We start from the raw sequence: 15681 nt of genomic DNA, 5'->3' as shown, positions 1-15681 counted from the left end.
AAAGGACATTAGCATATTAAATGCTGTAAGAAATCCTGCAGTAAAAAAAAATGTTTATTTTTGCTTAATCCATCTTACCAAATTTATTTGATCTGTCTCCGCTATAACAAGAAAATCCTGAATCACCATATCGGCTACACTGGATCATTTTTAATGAAACTCTACTTAGTATAAATAACATAAATGTAAAACCCAGTATATATTGATACATATATGATGTCACATGGATATTATCAAACAGTATTTCTTTAGGGAAGGGGTACTGACATTATTTACATTTGCATAATGATTTATAAGTTTATTTTTTCTTTGAAGAAGCTTCCTAGTCAATTAAAAACTCCAACCAAAGGAGATAAAGCCAAGAATGACTACACATGTATGAATATTTAAACACAGAGCTAACACCAGTTTAATACCTTTTATCTTTAAATGCTAAGTTCTCCAATTGGCTTCTCCAAATTATATCATCCTCTGTTTTATTGAAGAACATCAGCTTCACTTTCCTTAAAAGAAAAAAACAACAACTCAAAAATAACTATTTCGATTACATTTAAAATATGCATGAATGGAAAGTCTAAAAGTAAACTAGCATGAATGTTTTTTAGTGCCAATTAGGTAACCAAAGTATCAAAGCAAAAAGAATCAAGTTAATATTAAAAACAGCTAGGACTTGAGGAAGCAGAGTAAGAAATGATTGAGGGAATGAGAACATGTTTATTAAGGTCCACTGAGTAATTAAATTTAGAATACCTTATACTAATCTGCCTCACAAAGGATAGTAATTAAGATAAAATTACATACCTGAGACTGGGTATATTAGTCAAAGCATAATTCAGTATTTTAACCATTGGTGTGAAGCCTGTTCCCGCTGCCAATAAAAAGAGATCTTCTAATTCTTGGAACTGGGATATTTTAAAATTGCCCTCAGGACTGCTTACGGAAACAAAATCTCCTAAACAATGAAATATAAACTAAATCAGAAAAAAAAAAAAATCAGGGGAACTAAGAAGGCTAAACCTAGCTAAATTTAGAACACTGATGAGTAACAGAACGAATGCTTAACTTTTAGAGTACATCTTAGTCTTTAAGGTATGGAAGGAGTTTTAGGCCCCCAACTATGTCTGGATTATATCACTATTATCCAATTAATAATGAGGTTTCTATTACACTCATTTCCCAACATTATTTTCCCAAACCATCTTGAGTCTCTAATTTACCAAGTACTGCCAAGTATTTAAGTTTAAATTACCGGTAAAGGATTGATTGCTAAATTAAATTACAAGCACCTCAAAAGCAGAGTCCATGTCTACCTGTCTTGCACAATACACGGTAGAGAACAGACATTCACTACTTACAAATTGATTCTTAACCACAGTAATGAGACTAGTAAGAGAAAAAACTGAAATGGAAATGTATTCTAAAATCTTGTTAGTAAATGGGCTAACTTCCCCTCCATCAGATCTGTGAAAAGACTTGTAGATTAAAACAAAAGCTGTTCTGAATTCAATTCCTATAAAAACAAAGCAAGATCAGAAACTGTACTTGGAGCATGCTACTTCCCAATATAAAATCAAAACAGTTGAGAAAAACGTTATCTGCTGTGAAGTTGATATAACCCCAAAGTACCACGCATATACGAGAATTTACCTTTAGGGCATTTCAGAAATTTCCAATATTAAAAAAATAAAGCTGTTTATATTTTAAAAACAATTTTAAGTACTCTGGTTCATTTTTAAATGCTTGGATGTTCATAATTTTTCCTTTCTTGTCCATAAAAGGATAGTAAGAATCTTGTAGTAAGTGATGAATTGTTAGACAGGAACAGAAGCCCCCTTGTGATAGTTTGAACAGGACCATAAAATAAGACTACCCTCAGGAAAAAGTCAGATGACTGTTTACTAAAGAAGCATCACAGAATGATGTTACTGTGCTAACTTTTGTTCACAGTGTAGCTCTTCCAATGTCATAAAATTGATAAGACTCAGACAAGGTGCTTGATGCTAATCAAATTCTCAAGAGATTAAAATATACATGCCAGAATGGTCACTGATTTATAGCCATCTAGTCACCTGACTTTACACAACCCTTCTAAGGCATCTTACTCATTTGACATCTATAACACCAAAGTAATCATATAAAAATTGCTTGGTGAACATGGGATTGAAACAAAAAAGTCAGTAATTTTAGAGGGTAGTCCATTTAGGGCATGATGAGGCTGCATGAGTTACCATTACCACGCCAGTGTACATCTCCTTAAGTGAAATAAGTATCTGTGGCATGTCTAGCTCCCCTGGATGAAGCTGAAGAAACGCTGATCTCATTCTTTAGGCTTTCCTTTTCCATGTTCTAGGCTACCTTTCCACGTTGCTTTGTTCATGCAATCTCTATAAACAGGCTGTAATACCATTGGTTAAGTTTCCACTTGCTATCTTACAAACATGTTTCAGTCATTCACAAGATGAGTCACCTTCACTAGGTTTGTGAGTATTCCAAAATTCATTAGGTTCACATTTGTATTCAACATTTTGGTTTATGTAACCAAGACAACTAATCACATCATTACATATAGATTTCTAAGCTTAACTTCCAGAAAGCATCAGTTTTCTTTATTTCTAAATTTTAGTGACTTAGTTCACTCTTACTCCAGTGCACTGCTAATACCACCTTAGAAAGGGGAAGAACACTTTTACTGTTAGACAAAAACAGTGAGAAGTTGAAGACATAGAAGAAAAGAGTAGAAGCAGAAAGAAGACCCTCTAAACCTTAATAGATTTCACTGTAGTCCTTTCAGTCCTTCATTCAGAGCACATTTATTGAGAGCCTATTATGTGCCAAGTGCTATGCTAGGTGCGGGAAATATAAAGATATGTAAGACACTCTTATCTTTAAACTCTAAGTCTTATATAGAAGAATATTATTTGTTCTTATCCTAACACTTAACAAAGTGTTAGTTATGGGGGGTGGGGGTTCAGAGGAGGAGGGAAGATTCATAAAAGAATTAATATTTTGTTTGGTTCTTTAAAAAAAAGGCACTTGAGAGAAAGGGTTGATGGGCATCCTAGGTGAGGCAACTGCATGTATCTATGAATGAGGATGATAGGCTTGTGGAAGTCCGAGAAGCACCAGGATTTTGTAAAACGACAGATGAAGCTGGAGAGCTCGTGGAGTCTGTGCAGGCCAGGCAGAGGGCCTCGTCAGTTAGGCAACGGAGACCATCAGAGGTCAGCGCTGCAGAGCAACATGATTAAATCTATCCTCAGGGCAGTTTGGAAAAAGAACTGGAAAATGCAGATAAATAGAAGGACCCCAGTTTAAGGCAACTGGGAGAGATCACTTAGAGGCTAAGAGAGAAATGATGACGGCTTGCCCTAAGAAGGGATAGAGAAGAAAGATTAGAAAGTCGCTGAAAGGCAGACTCAATAAAACGCAGTGGCTGGCTGGACTGAGAAGGCGAAAACGAGAAGACTCAAGGATGACTCCAGTTTCGAGACTGGGTTAAAGACGAACAGTGATGCTGCATATCAGAGATAAGTATGGGAGTAATGACAGGTGGGGTGGGACAAAGAGAACATGACTTTGAGTTTAAGATATTGGATAGATTCCCAGATGGAGATAACTAGAGGGCAGTATAACATGTGATCCAATCTAGAACACAAATGAGTTTAAAAAAAAAAACAAAACAAATGAACAAAAAACCCCAAAATACTAACCAATCTGAAGATGATCAAGCTCTGGTGTGAAGAGTCCAGCAGGATAGATTTTGATGAGAAAGTAGATGTACTTATCATTAGGAAGAACTGGTTCCATTAACTTGGAGAGTAAGGAAGGAGATACAGGTGTGTATGGCTTCACTATTTCTGTACCTAGAAAGAGTCATGACAAAGAAATTCAATTCTAAAAATCTAAAAAGCTCTGAATGAAGATGAAACATACAAATTCTATGATGCTGTCAGTATATATTTAAAATTGTACATCTAATGTTTATATAATTCTAACTATATATTCTACATGTATATTATATATGTATGTATACATATACATCCCAAACCTGTATGTGTTGAAATAATGTTAACAAATCAATACTTTATTTATAATATAAACAATCTGTTTTTATTAAGTGTGGCATTAGATAGGGATCTATGTTAAAAAATTCAGATCACCATCTAGTCCACCAGCATATAAACTTTGTAACGGGTTACAACAAAAATGGCATCAAAAGTTTCCACAAAGATGTAAGAAGATACTTTACATAATAATTTTAATCATACACCAAATTTTTAACAATGATTATCGATCATTTATTTGGGTGTGAGAAAGGGAAGAATTTCACATTTTACTTTATATATTTTAAATTGTTTTAACATTTTAATATACTATATATTACTTTGGTAACTGAATGAAAAGAGTATTAATCCAACTACTTCTTAAAATATACTATTAAAAAACAGGGCAAAATTAATAAGAATTCATGTTATACTTTAGCTAGCCAAATTCCAAAAAGAGAGAATTCATCACACCTATGAAAGACCACAATTTTATACATGGCTTCCTGACATGTACAAAATTAATCTATTATAATACATTGATAGTAACTGCACTGGGGAAGATACCAGCTATTGAATGATAGCCATTAGTGGTAATGAAGAGAAAAACTTCACAGGGCCATCATACACCACCATATCTACCAGATCCTGCCTGGGAGTCTATTAGACTGATTGCTGGAAACACTATGACTGACATGGGAATGTTACCTTTTGTAGCTTCAAAAGGCCAAGAAAATGTTAGACACCAGTAAGATGGGTATCTAAAACAATAAGATAACTTTAGGATGAAATGGAGGAAAATATAATTCACACAGTAAGGAATCTGATCTCCTTATCCCTTCCAGACCCTTCTGCGATCCAGATTAAGAATACAATCAGAGACACATATACTACATGTCTAAACATTTAAGTTATAAACTGGATGAATAACTGTTAAATTAAATATGCCCTATGCTGTATCACAGAATACACCTTCATACATGTCCTGGAAGGCTAGGTTCAAATTCTAGATTCTTGAGCTCCTCAGAGTTCCATGTAGGAAAATGGCAGAGGGATGAGAGCTACACGCCCCCCGACTGTGTATGGCCTTCCCCTCTTCTCTTCTCACCCCCAGCTCTCTCTAATACTGAGTGAGGCCTTATGCGGTGTGGACACACCAGCCCGTATGTTCATGCTCATCCATTAGCTCTCCCCATAAACAGCCTTGGCCACTCCTTGGATAGAAGTGGATCTGGGGCCATTTGGGCAGGGAATTCTGGGGTTCCGATACCTGGCATGCGACATTAGAGTGTGAACTCTTGGTGCACACTCATCCTGTGGGAGGGGTATGGCTGCAGGAGAGCCACTGTGGAGTTTTCCACATGTGGAGTCTGGGGCCCCTCTTGCCCAGGTCTAAGGGCTCTAGTGCTTTCCTCTAATCAAGTCTACTGAATGCCCTTCTGATAACTTTACTGCTGGATGTAAAGGTTCACCTTCTGACTTGACAACTTCTTGTCAACACCAGAGTTTGCAGGAGAGGATTTGCTACAGTAAATACGCATCTCTTCAACTATACTTGGGATACAAGGACACTCTCGGTGTCACAGTGATTTACTGACTTTCCTTGTTAGACAGTTTACACAGTGTGCTTGCTATGTAACACCACTAAGATAACTTCAACATCTTTCCTATAAAAGGCTGCCACAATTTCAGAAGAACATCCTAACAATAGGTTCTAAAAGTTTGAAGAAAAATTTAAGGAAGTTTTCATTTTCAATTGGACTGAGGAGAGAGACAGCACAGAATACCATCAGAGACCCACATACTACATCTCTAAACATTTAAGTTATAAACTGGATGACTGAGCACACGAGGAAAAAAGGAGTATAAATAAAACAGATGTGCTGGCTATTTCAGCCTAGACAGTGCCATTAGGTAAGTTTAGGTGTTCAGTTTTTGGCTTTATAAGCACAGATAATTCTACAAGAAAATGATGAGAAACTGAAATAAACATAAGATGGTGAAACAAAGCCTCCATAAAATCCCAGTAGTGTGGGGTTCGCAGAGCGTCCAGATGGGTGAACACATCCACACCAAGAGGGTGATGCCCCCAAACTACTCGGGACCCTTCTAGACCTTGCCAGATATGTATCTTCATCTGGCTGTTCATCTATAGTCTTTATCATATCCTTTAATAAACTGGTAAATGTAAGTAAGTGTTTCCCTGAGTTCTATGAGCTGCTCTAGCAAATAAACCGAAGCCTAGAAGGGGGTCTTTGAAATATCCAATCTACAGCCAGTCAGTCAGAAGCACAGGTGATACCTGAGTTTTGTGACTGGCATTTGAAGTGTGTGTGTGTGGAGGGGGGTGGGGGGTGACGGCAGGGAAGGATATCTTGGGGGACTGAGCCCTTAACCTATGAGATCTGATGCTATCTCCAGGTAGATAATGTCAGAATTGAGTTAAAATGTAAGACACCCAGATAGTATTGCACAGAATTGCTTGTTATGAAGAAAAAATTCGACACATTTGGTGACCAGAAGTGTCAGAAGTGAAATGTTCTGTGTGAATAGTAAATGAGACACACAAGAGAAAAGGAGTAGAGAAGAACTAGATTTTTCCCAACATTGGAAGGAAAAATCTAGGTTTTTTTCCTTTACAGACTCTGTCACAGCTCATAAAGCATGGGCGAGCTGAGGCAGCCTTGCTAGCTATCTGCTTCTGCCACGACTGGGGCCTTAATAAGCAATGGGAGGGTGTTCAGAACACTTGAGACTAAACTATTTTCAAGCACTGTACAAATGTTTAACATTTTGACTGCTGGTAAAATAACTCAGACTCATGAAGTATGAGAATACCTTCCTATACGAAAATACAAAGTTTGAGTTATTACATGCTTCTTAAAGTATTAATTAATTGCATTTTTAAAAAAAATTGATTCAGCCTTTTCACTAATTTTGATAAGGCTTCCACTTAATTTCTAGTAGTATAGTTTTATTATCATCATCCAAACCACTCTTGAATATATGAATAAGAAAACATTCACAACATATCTTCAAACACTAGGGATGATAAATATCTATAGGCACCCATGTTTAGTCATATATTGGGTGGGATAAAACATAATGAAGTAGAATACTCAAAGACTGAGAATTTCCATGTGATTTTTAAAATTAGTATTATGAAATTGACAGTAAAGTATAGATTTCTTTTTGTTTTAACTATTATTGTTTAAAAATATACCTAAAGTGTATTAAGATGTTTTACTATCTCAACTAGACTCATGTAAACTGAATCTTTCTTTCAAAGTGAGGATTTTGTAGTTAAACATTAGCATTAAACTAGGAGAAAGCTCTTTCTCCAAGACTAGATTCAATGGGGACTTAGGCAACATACCATTTAGCAAGACAGTAACTAAATTTGAACATTTCTATGCCTATCCCCTTTCCTCTCATGCTCCATAACTAGTAATTCAGCCAACGTTATATACTGAAGTACCTGAATCACCTGGATTTTAAGTTTTTAAACTTCTATTTTATCTTTTAATATAGTAAACAATTTCTTACTCAATTACAGTCTGCCTATTTATTCTGTGTTTCTTCAGATTTCATATTCAGGCCCTTCTGATAGAAATGAAAATAAGACAAGATATCAAAGCATCTATAGTTACTGTACAAGCAACACCTTTACACTCGCTGGGCAGAGACAATTTAAGAGAAAAAAACCACAGTGAAGTTTTTATTTGCTATCCATGATATTTATTCATTTCTAGTAATTCTAAATGTTTATTTTAGGCAGCAAAAAAGCATGACTGCACAGGAAAGGGTTGGGGAGAGATGAGTGTGGTTCTTTCTAAATTTGTAAGAGCTGTTTCATTGTGACAGCAAGCAGCTTGCTTGCAGAATCATGGGCCTTACAAAAAGTCTCAATTAAATGACTGCTTACAGTGTGCTGACAAGCACATTTACAAGTTCAGACAGTACTTCACTGCGCGTGCTCGGTGTGTGTGTGTGTGTGTGTGTGTGTGTGTGTACAGTGTCAGCAGTTAAGAAGCGCCAACGAAAGTATAGGTCAAACCATGTAAAGCTGTCATTTTTCTAGGTTAAAAAATATTTAAATATCAGCAATTTCATATAGTTCAACTTGAATTAAAAAGATTCAATATCATATATTTAACCTAAATGTTTATAAATGGCTGCTGACATGTCAAAATTATGACACGATTTTTTAAAATCTCGTTTATATTCCTTTATCTCAAGAGTCATTTACTGAGTTGTTTGTTGGTAAATCTTTAAAACTATCTTTGCTTGAAATCTATGTAACTTTACTAACAATTGTCACCCCAATAAACTTTAAAAAACAAACAAAAAAAAAACTACCTTTGGTGATCAGAGTCCCCATATTAAAGGCAATCACAGTTAAAATAAAATTTTAGGTTGGGTACAGAAAGAGCAACCCAGTTATCTATTAGATTCTGACTCTTAAGAGACAAACAATTTCCTCAGACAACACACACACACACACACACACACACACAACCCTCACTCATAATCTTCATCCTTGGGGAGAAAAAAAATAATTTGAAGCATCTAACTTATAAATAATAGTCAGATTCTATTAATAGAATTTAAAATATTACATTTGGATAAAGGTAAAAATGAAGTAGATTCTCTTCTCTGATTATATTCTTTGCTATACTTGAATCTTTTGTGTAAGTAAATTCTAGATTTGACATGAGACAGTAAGCATTAAAAGTCTTCAACTTATATGTTTATTTTCAAACCAAAATTCCTTTAGCTAAGAAATTTCAATACGAGGAAGCAGGTATGCTAATCAATTTTAGTAATCCGTACTGAAAACCTAAGAACCATGTGATGGACTGTAAACATTTAAAGTTACTGACAGCAAGTTAATCATAATTCTTTGATGATATAAAGTGAATAAAGTAATCTGTAGCTTTTGTCTTGATTTAGGGAGGGAAAAGGACAAAGGAGAAATTATCTTTGCTAATTCAGTCAAATAAATGAAAATATCCCTTAAACTCTGAGTCATTTTCTAAAGTAGAAAATATAATTCACTGAAAAATACATGCATGGCTCCAATTTCAGACAACAAAGCTGAAGTTAACTATGGTGATTCATGACTCAAGGAGAAATTTATGGCTGGGATAAAGAGTTCATGGAAAGCCTCAGGAAATTACAGAGAAGAATAATTGAGCAATGTTCACTTTAATTATTTCCAAATGGAAGCCAGCCTTGGTTCGCAATATCATTTATTTCTTGGACTTGGCTTTTATCTGGTTTGCTAGGATTTTTTGATCACTACTTAGTCAGATAATTTTAGAGCAAGATATTTCACTTTAATAATATCTTTTTCCACTTTTATCATCTTTTACCTATTCTCTTCTGATTTGTTAGATCTATTCATGTATGTGCCCTCTCCCTAGTAAATACCACAAAATTCAGACCTCCTGCTCTGGTAAAATTAATCTATTTGAACTTTACCATACATGGTTTACTTTTTTTTTTCTTTACAACCTGCAAAATACCTGGCACAATAAGCACCAATAACAATTTGAGCTCTACCTGGAAAGCCCTTCAGAGTTTTTCGTAATTTTTTGTGTTTTTTTTTTAAACTTTCAAAACATTGCTTGAAATCCACCTCCTATACAGAGTCATTCAAGGTCAAATTCATCTGCATCTGTTCACTTGGGGTTACCTCAAAATATGTTCAGTTTTACTATATATTTTGCCCTTGTTAACCTGTTTCTTTATAAAAGTGTCCTTCAATCTTATATTTGTGAATGTTCTTTCTTCAATCTGGGAAAACAATCTCTGATGCGTTTTATTTGTTTCATACCACAGTGCCTAAAACAGCCTTCCACACATAATACATCCTCAAAACAAGGCTACCTGATACTTTTCTTCAAATTAAAATATCACCGACAAACATATTTTTATACTGTTAAATATTTAAAGATGGTAAACTGAATACATACAGTTAGTTCCTTCTAACACCCCACATAGCCCAAATAAAAGCAAAGATGGTTTTTGCATGTGTTTGGTTGTTTCTTAAGGCATAAGCCTACAAGGACAGAAAGAACGGAAATTTTAAAAAGCAACAAAACTTTGGGAGCTGACAAAGCAAAGAGATGGCTGATAACTGACTCAGCAGACTCAATAAAGCTGTATCCTAAGCTAGAAGTATAAAAAGCCAAGAATCAATCCATTTATAATACAAGATTCCTTTAAGGCTCAGAAATTGGCAGGACCAAACACCTCAGGAATCAGAGTGAAGACAGAGCTAAAACCACTCTCTGAATGCAAAGTTCATCTAAGAAGCCAAGACCCAGTCCCCACCCCAACCCCCACCCCAACACCCACTCCCAGTGCCAACTTTCCTGAAGTCCTCCCCTATTTAGCATAGCCACATGACTGACCCTACCCTATTCTGGCAAAATATTCCAGTTTTGTTCTCTAGAGACAATAAAACATAGGATCTCTGGATTGGGTATATGTTATAGGCCAAACTGTGTCCTACTCAATTTCCATATGTTAAAAAAGTCATAACCCCCAGTACCTCAGAATGTGACTGTATTTAGAGACCACACACACACACACACACACACACAATAAGGAAATTAAGTTAACAGGCACGGTAGCCTTTTTCCCCACACGACTTCTGAAATGCTGGGTTCAAGGTAGGAGAATGTTCACTCTAGAGACTCTGACAAGCTACACCCACATGCAGTTTCCAATCAGCTTTCAGGGTTAGACCCTGAAATATGAGCAGATAGTCAAAGATCACCAGACATTCAAATAAAGAATCTAATATGAAAGACAGACGAAAACAAACAATGGGGACACAGGAAGGTTACACAGGGAGAAGAAAACTCTAAACACTGTTGGTAATTCTTAAAGAGATAAGGAAAGCTAATAAGAATAGGATGCTAAAACAGACAGAAATCAAGAGGTCTTAGAAGTTAAAAATATGAAAGTAGAATTAGTAACTCAATAGAAGAGCTGGAAGACACAGCTGAAGAAATCTCCCAAAAAGTAGAACAAAAGGACAACACTGAAAATAAGAGAAAAGATAATCAGAGGACTGGTTAAGAAAGTTTAAAATAAGACTACTTCTAGAAAGCAAACACAGACCATCAAGGAAAGAAAGGTCAGTATTTCCCAGAACTGACGGTCATAAATTTCCTTAATGAAAAGATTAGCATGAAGGATGAATACTCAGCACGAAGGAAGAAAACAGACCCACATTAAAGCATATAAAATTGAGAAACTTTAAAACACTTGGAATAAGGAGCAAATCCTACCAATTTCCAAAATATAGAGTGTTCAACTCTGAAAATTCATCAAGTAGAATATTTATAATATGCACCCTTTTCTATAAATATGTTATACTTAGATAAAAATGCTTAAAACTAAAGGAAGAAAGGAAATGAATGAAAGAACGAAATGAAGAAATGAATTATATCCTTTAGTAGTAAACTGAAAAACTGATTTAGGTAAGCAGAAAAACAATAAACATGTCTTTTTTAGTAGAAAAAAAATTAGATGTGTATACACAGCATAAACTTAAACTTGTGTTTGCACCTTCTGTAAAAAGAAACCTGAAGGAGTGAATGATTAGACAACAGTCTAAGCACAAGTGGGCTTCTCCATTCAGGTATCATTATCTACTAACTTTCTTATGCCTAAACATTAAGATAGTAAAATCTGAAATTTAACCTCTGTTTAAAAAAAAAAAAAAGAAAGTAGGATAACAAGAGACACGATGTCCCATTTTTAACTTCTTATCAGGAGAAAGGACCCTTTGCTCATCCCAAAGTGGCCTTCCACACTCTGGAACAACACCAACACAACAACATCATAAACACAGGACCCAAAATAACAGACAAGCGTACCTGTGTCTTTCCTTGGAGTAAATGAATTATGATTCTCCAGGGCACGACCAAGACATTTCCAAGAAGTATGCTCCTTTTTCTTTAGGACAATCTCTATTTTTCCCACATTCGCCACAACCCGCACTGAAAAGAAGATCAATTCCATTTGTGTTCATTGATACTAAATGTATAAGATTTTACTAAAAAACCAGTTTTTCTCAAACAATCCAAACATCCTAACCTGATATGATACTGATCATTAGTAAAATAAGTAATATTTTGTGCACATATTCATCAAAATTGTTTATGATGTTAAATCCAGCTCAATTTATTTTAGATTCAGATGAAGTTCTTTCACACTAATTTATCAAGGACCAATTTCTAGTTTTCATACAAGTTCAAATATAGCCATGGCAACTAATTAACACATAGCTACTAAAAAAAACGGTGGGGAGGGAGCTGACATATACATATTAATCATTGAATGGACCCATTTAAAAAAATTTAATTTACACCCTTTTAACATTGCTTAGCTGAGCTCTGAGGAGTTCTTCTGAATGAATTCAGTGAGCCAATCCTGAGCCTAATAAACACAGAACCATCCTTAGGAGAATGACTCCCTATAAAGTGCTTGTGAATCATTGATAATTAAAAACCTTTTACATTATCTTTATTTTTGAATGATTAAAATAGTTTAGAATATATGGATAAATTAATAAAAATCAGAGACTTCTATACATTGGTTAAATTTTATGAATTGAGTGTGTGTTTAAAGATCTCAAGTGTATTTCATTTTGTCTTTAGAAACAATCTGTTCTTCCTTACTGTAAACACAAAATTCCACAGCAATTTAACAACTTCTGAAGATAGACTGGTTAAATCAATTCAACTCAATGAGCACTTGAAGGTTTCAAATATGAAAACATGGTCCTTGACGTTAAAGAGCTTAATTTATACAATTTATAAAGCTTACTACGGTACACAGAAAAGGCGAGATAGAATCATTGTAAGGTATTCTACCAGTACTTTTAAACAAGGAAAAAAAAAAATTAAAAAAAAAATAAAAATATATATATATATATATATATATTTTAAGCAGCTTATCAGCTTTAAAAAAAGAATGAAATCCTGACATGCAACAACACGGATGAACCTGGAGGATGTTAAGTGAAATAAGCCAGACAGAGAAGACATATATTACATGGTATCTCTTAAATGTGGAATCTTAAAAACCAAACAAACAAACAAATGAAAAAAAGGGTGAACTCATAGACATAGAGAGTGGAATAGTGGTTGCCATGGGCTGGGGGGTGGGAGAAATCAGGAAAGGATTAGAAAAGAATACAAGTTTTCCATTATAAGATGAATAAGGTCTGAGAATCTAAAGTATAGCTTGGTAATTATAGTTGATAATAGTGTGCTGTATAATTGAAATTGGCAAAGAGTAGAACTTAAACATTCTCACCAAAAAGGAAAAAAAAGATAAATATGTAAGATGATAGATGTGTTAACACAATTGTGGGAATCCTGTATTAAATCGTCATGTTGTACACATTAAATATGACTTTTATTTGTTAATTATACCTCAAAAAGGCAAAAAATACACAAAAGAAATCACCATTACTATAATCAGTCTTCTATTGTTAAACTGCTGTGTAAAATCCACATTGTGTATTTATGTGCAGCAATATTCATAATTTAATATACTCTGTCAACATTAAGCATTCAAATATATACACCTAAGAAAAAGTCTGATTTAGTATATTTCTACAAGCTGAATATCAGGAATAGGGCAGAGATGAGGAAGGAAGAATAAAATGGAGACAGAAATTTTTTTCTAAGGAGAAGAAAAGGAAAGCGTAGAGAGACGGAAAGAACAAGGGGAAAGAAAAATGGGGGAGAAAACCTGAAATCAGAGGGAGAAGAGTATATTTAAAAATTAATGTATTTGTTTATCTAGAAAACACCACGTCTTTGTTTTGCAACATGAAGACATACATTGTGTGTGTGTGTTGTGTGTGTATATGTGTGTGTATACACATAATTACTTTTCGGTAGCTTACCAGAAAAATCTTCTTGAATCTCACAGAGCAGCTCTGGGAAAGAAAAATATATATTTAGTTAAAATCCAACTTCAATTTGCACAGTTTATGAACATCATATAATATCATTTAAATGGTTATTTTATGCACTATTTCAAATCTCTCAAAATAAGTAAGACATATTGAGCGTGACAATCCTATACACCAAGGCTAGGGCAGGGCAGGGAGGGGCAGCGCCAGAAGCACACACAAGCCTGGTGTGTGCACGTGCACAGGGGACGCAGGCCAAACCCAGCTGGGTCTAGCTCAGTTTTTCCTTTCTTATTATTTTCTAAAGTGGAATGTTCATTCAGTTATTGAAAAAAGAAAAGACTGAGCATCTATGTGTGCCATGCACTGTCCAGGTGTTGCAGGTACAGCAGTTAGTTAAACAGAAAAATCCCTGCCCTTACGGAACTTACATTCCAGAAGGAGGAGATGCAAGAAACATTTTTACAAACGTCTGCTCCAAATTTCACTGTTTTAATATGGTTATGTGAAACTTACAATGTTTCATTATTTTAGTCCTTCTGATCCATTATTAGCAACCAAGAGTTTCATATTTTTGAATGTGGAATTTTGTTTTTTTATATGTGTGCTAGATATAGTTAGCTACAGTGCAAACAAAATTAACCATAAAGTATTTGAAACAATAACAGATGCTGCCACAGAGGTTTCACTTAAAGAGAAATTACGACAGTGCTAATGAATAATGTATACTTTCCTAGATATCTGAGTGTTTGGTTAAAACTCTCCCACAAGAGGCAATATAAGTTAGATTTTGTGCTAACAAAAAGCAGGATAGAATATATTTCTAGGGGAAAGGTTTAAGATTTGAGGTTGATTAATCTTATAGAGGGTGGGGAATAAGCAAGAAAAAGACATTTATCAACTCCCACAAATTCAGAAGTACAGGTACTTCGTTAATGTAGCAAAGCGGAGAGCAGAATCCTGAGCCAGCTGAGATCCAGAGATCTCTTTTAGATTGTGTTTTGCAAAAGTAAATTAAACGCATTACATAAGAATGCATCCTTAAAACACAGTTACGAAGATTTTCTTATTCCTGTTATTTTTGTTTTTTCATTTCTGCCTTCTAACTAGAACATCACCATCATAAAAGGAGAAAAGGGTGAAATCCTAGAGTCAAGGTCATTATGGGTGAGAAATGGATTTTGAATCTGGTGTCTTTGATTCCAGATTTTAGTCCTGATTTTCTTTCTTCTGATAGATCTGTAATCTCTCAAAACAGACAGAAGTGAATTGTATGGTTAGACTTTGGCCATGAAGGGAAACAAATACAACACTGCAGTCCATGCTGCTTTAGTGCAGCCTCTGACTTCCGAAGAGCTGGAAAGAAACAGGCCAATGGGACTAGCACCTACTGATGGGTGCTCAGTAGCAGCTTGTAACAGATGGGCTTCCAGAGATTTGTTTGTCGGTGCCAAGTAAGAGTCTTACAAAGCTGAGCCAACACATACTTCTTATTATTACTGATTTTGATTACATCTAATTGTTTGAACTTGGGAAATGTGAAGTTATATTGCCATTTGCTAGTAATTTCATTAGTATAAAGAAATAACAGAAAAAACCTTATTGTTAGGTCTCTGAATGTTAGGTCTCAGAGACCTTGACTTACAGACAGAGCCATGTCTGCAAGAAAACAACAAAATGTCTGTTGGCCTG

The 15681-nt window shown here is 35.0% G+C and overlaps 1 protein-coding gene across 1 annotated transcript in view; it reads right to left on the bottom strand.

Moving 5' to 3' along the window:
- CYB5R4 (cytochrome b5 reductase 4) overlaps positions 1–15681 on the bottom strand; it is a 68736-nt gene that overhangs the window by 12046 nt on the left and 41009 nt on the right. The window contains exons 9-13 of the mRNA XM_074333947.1: positions 13981–14013; positions 11939–12061; positions 3711–3863; positions 802–952; positions 417–503 (exon numbers count right to left, since the gene is read on the bottom strand). Coding sequence (XP_074190048.1) covers positions 417–503; positions 802–952; positions 3711–3863; positions 11939–12061; positions 13981–14013 — 547 coding nt within the window. The remainder of the gene's footprint in view (positions 1–416; positions 504–801; positions 953–3710; positions 3864–11938; positions 12062–13980; positions 14014–15681) is intronic.

This window comes from Rhinolophus sinicus, linkage group LG05, assembly GCF_036562045.2.
Source record: "Rhinolophus sinicus isolate RSC01 linkage group LG05, ASM3656204v1, whole genome shotgun sequence".
Lineage (NCBI taxonomy): Eukaryota > Metazoa > Chordata > Mammalia > Chiroptera > Rhinolophidae > Rhinolophus > Rhinolophus sinicus.
The sequence above is the reverse complement of the archived record's forward strand: the minus strand, read 5'-3'. Positions and strand labels throughout refer to the sequence as shown.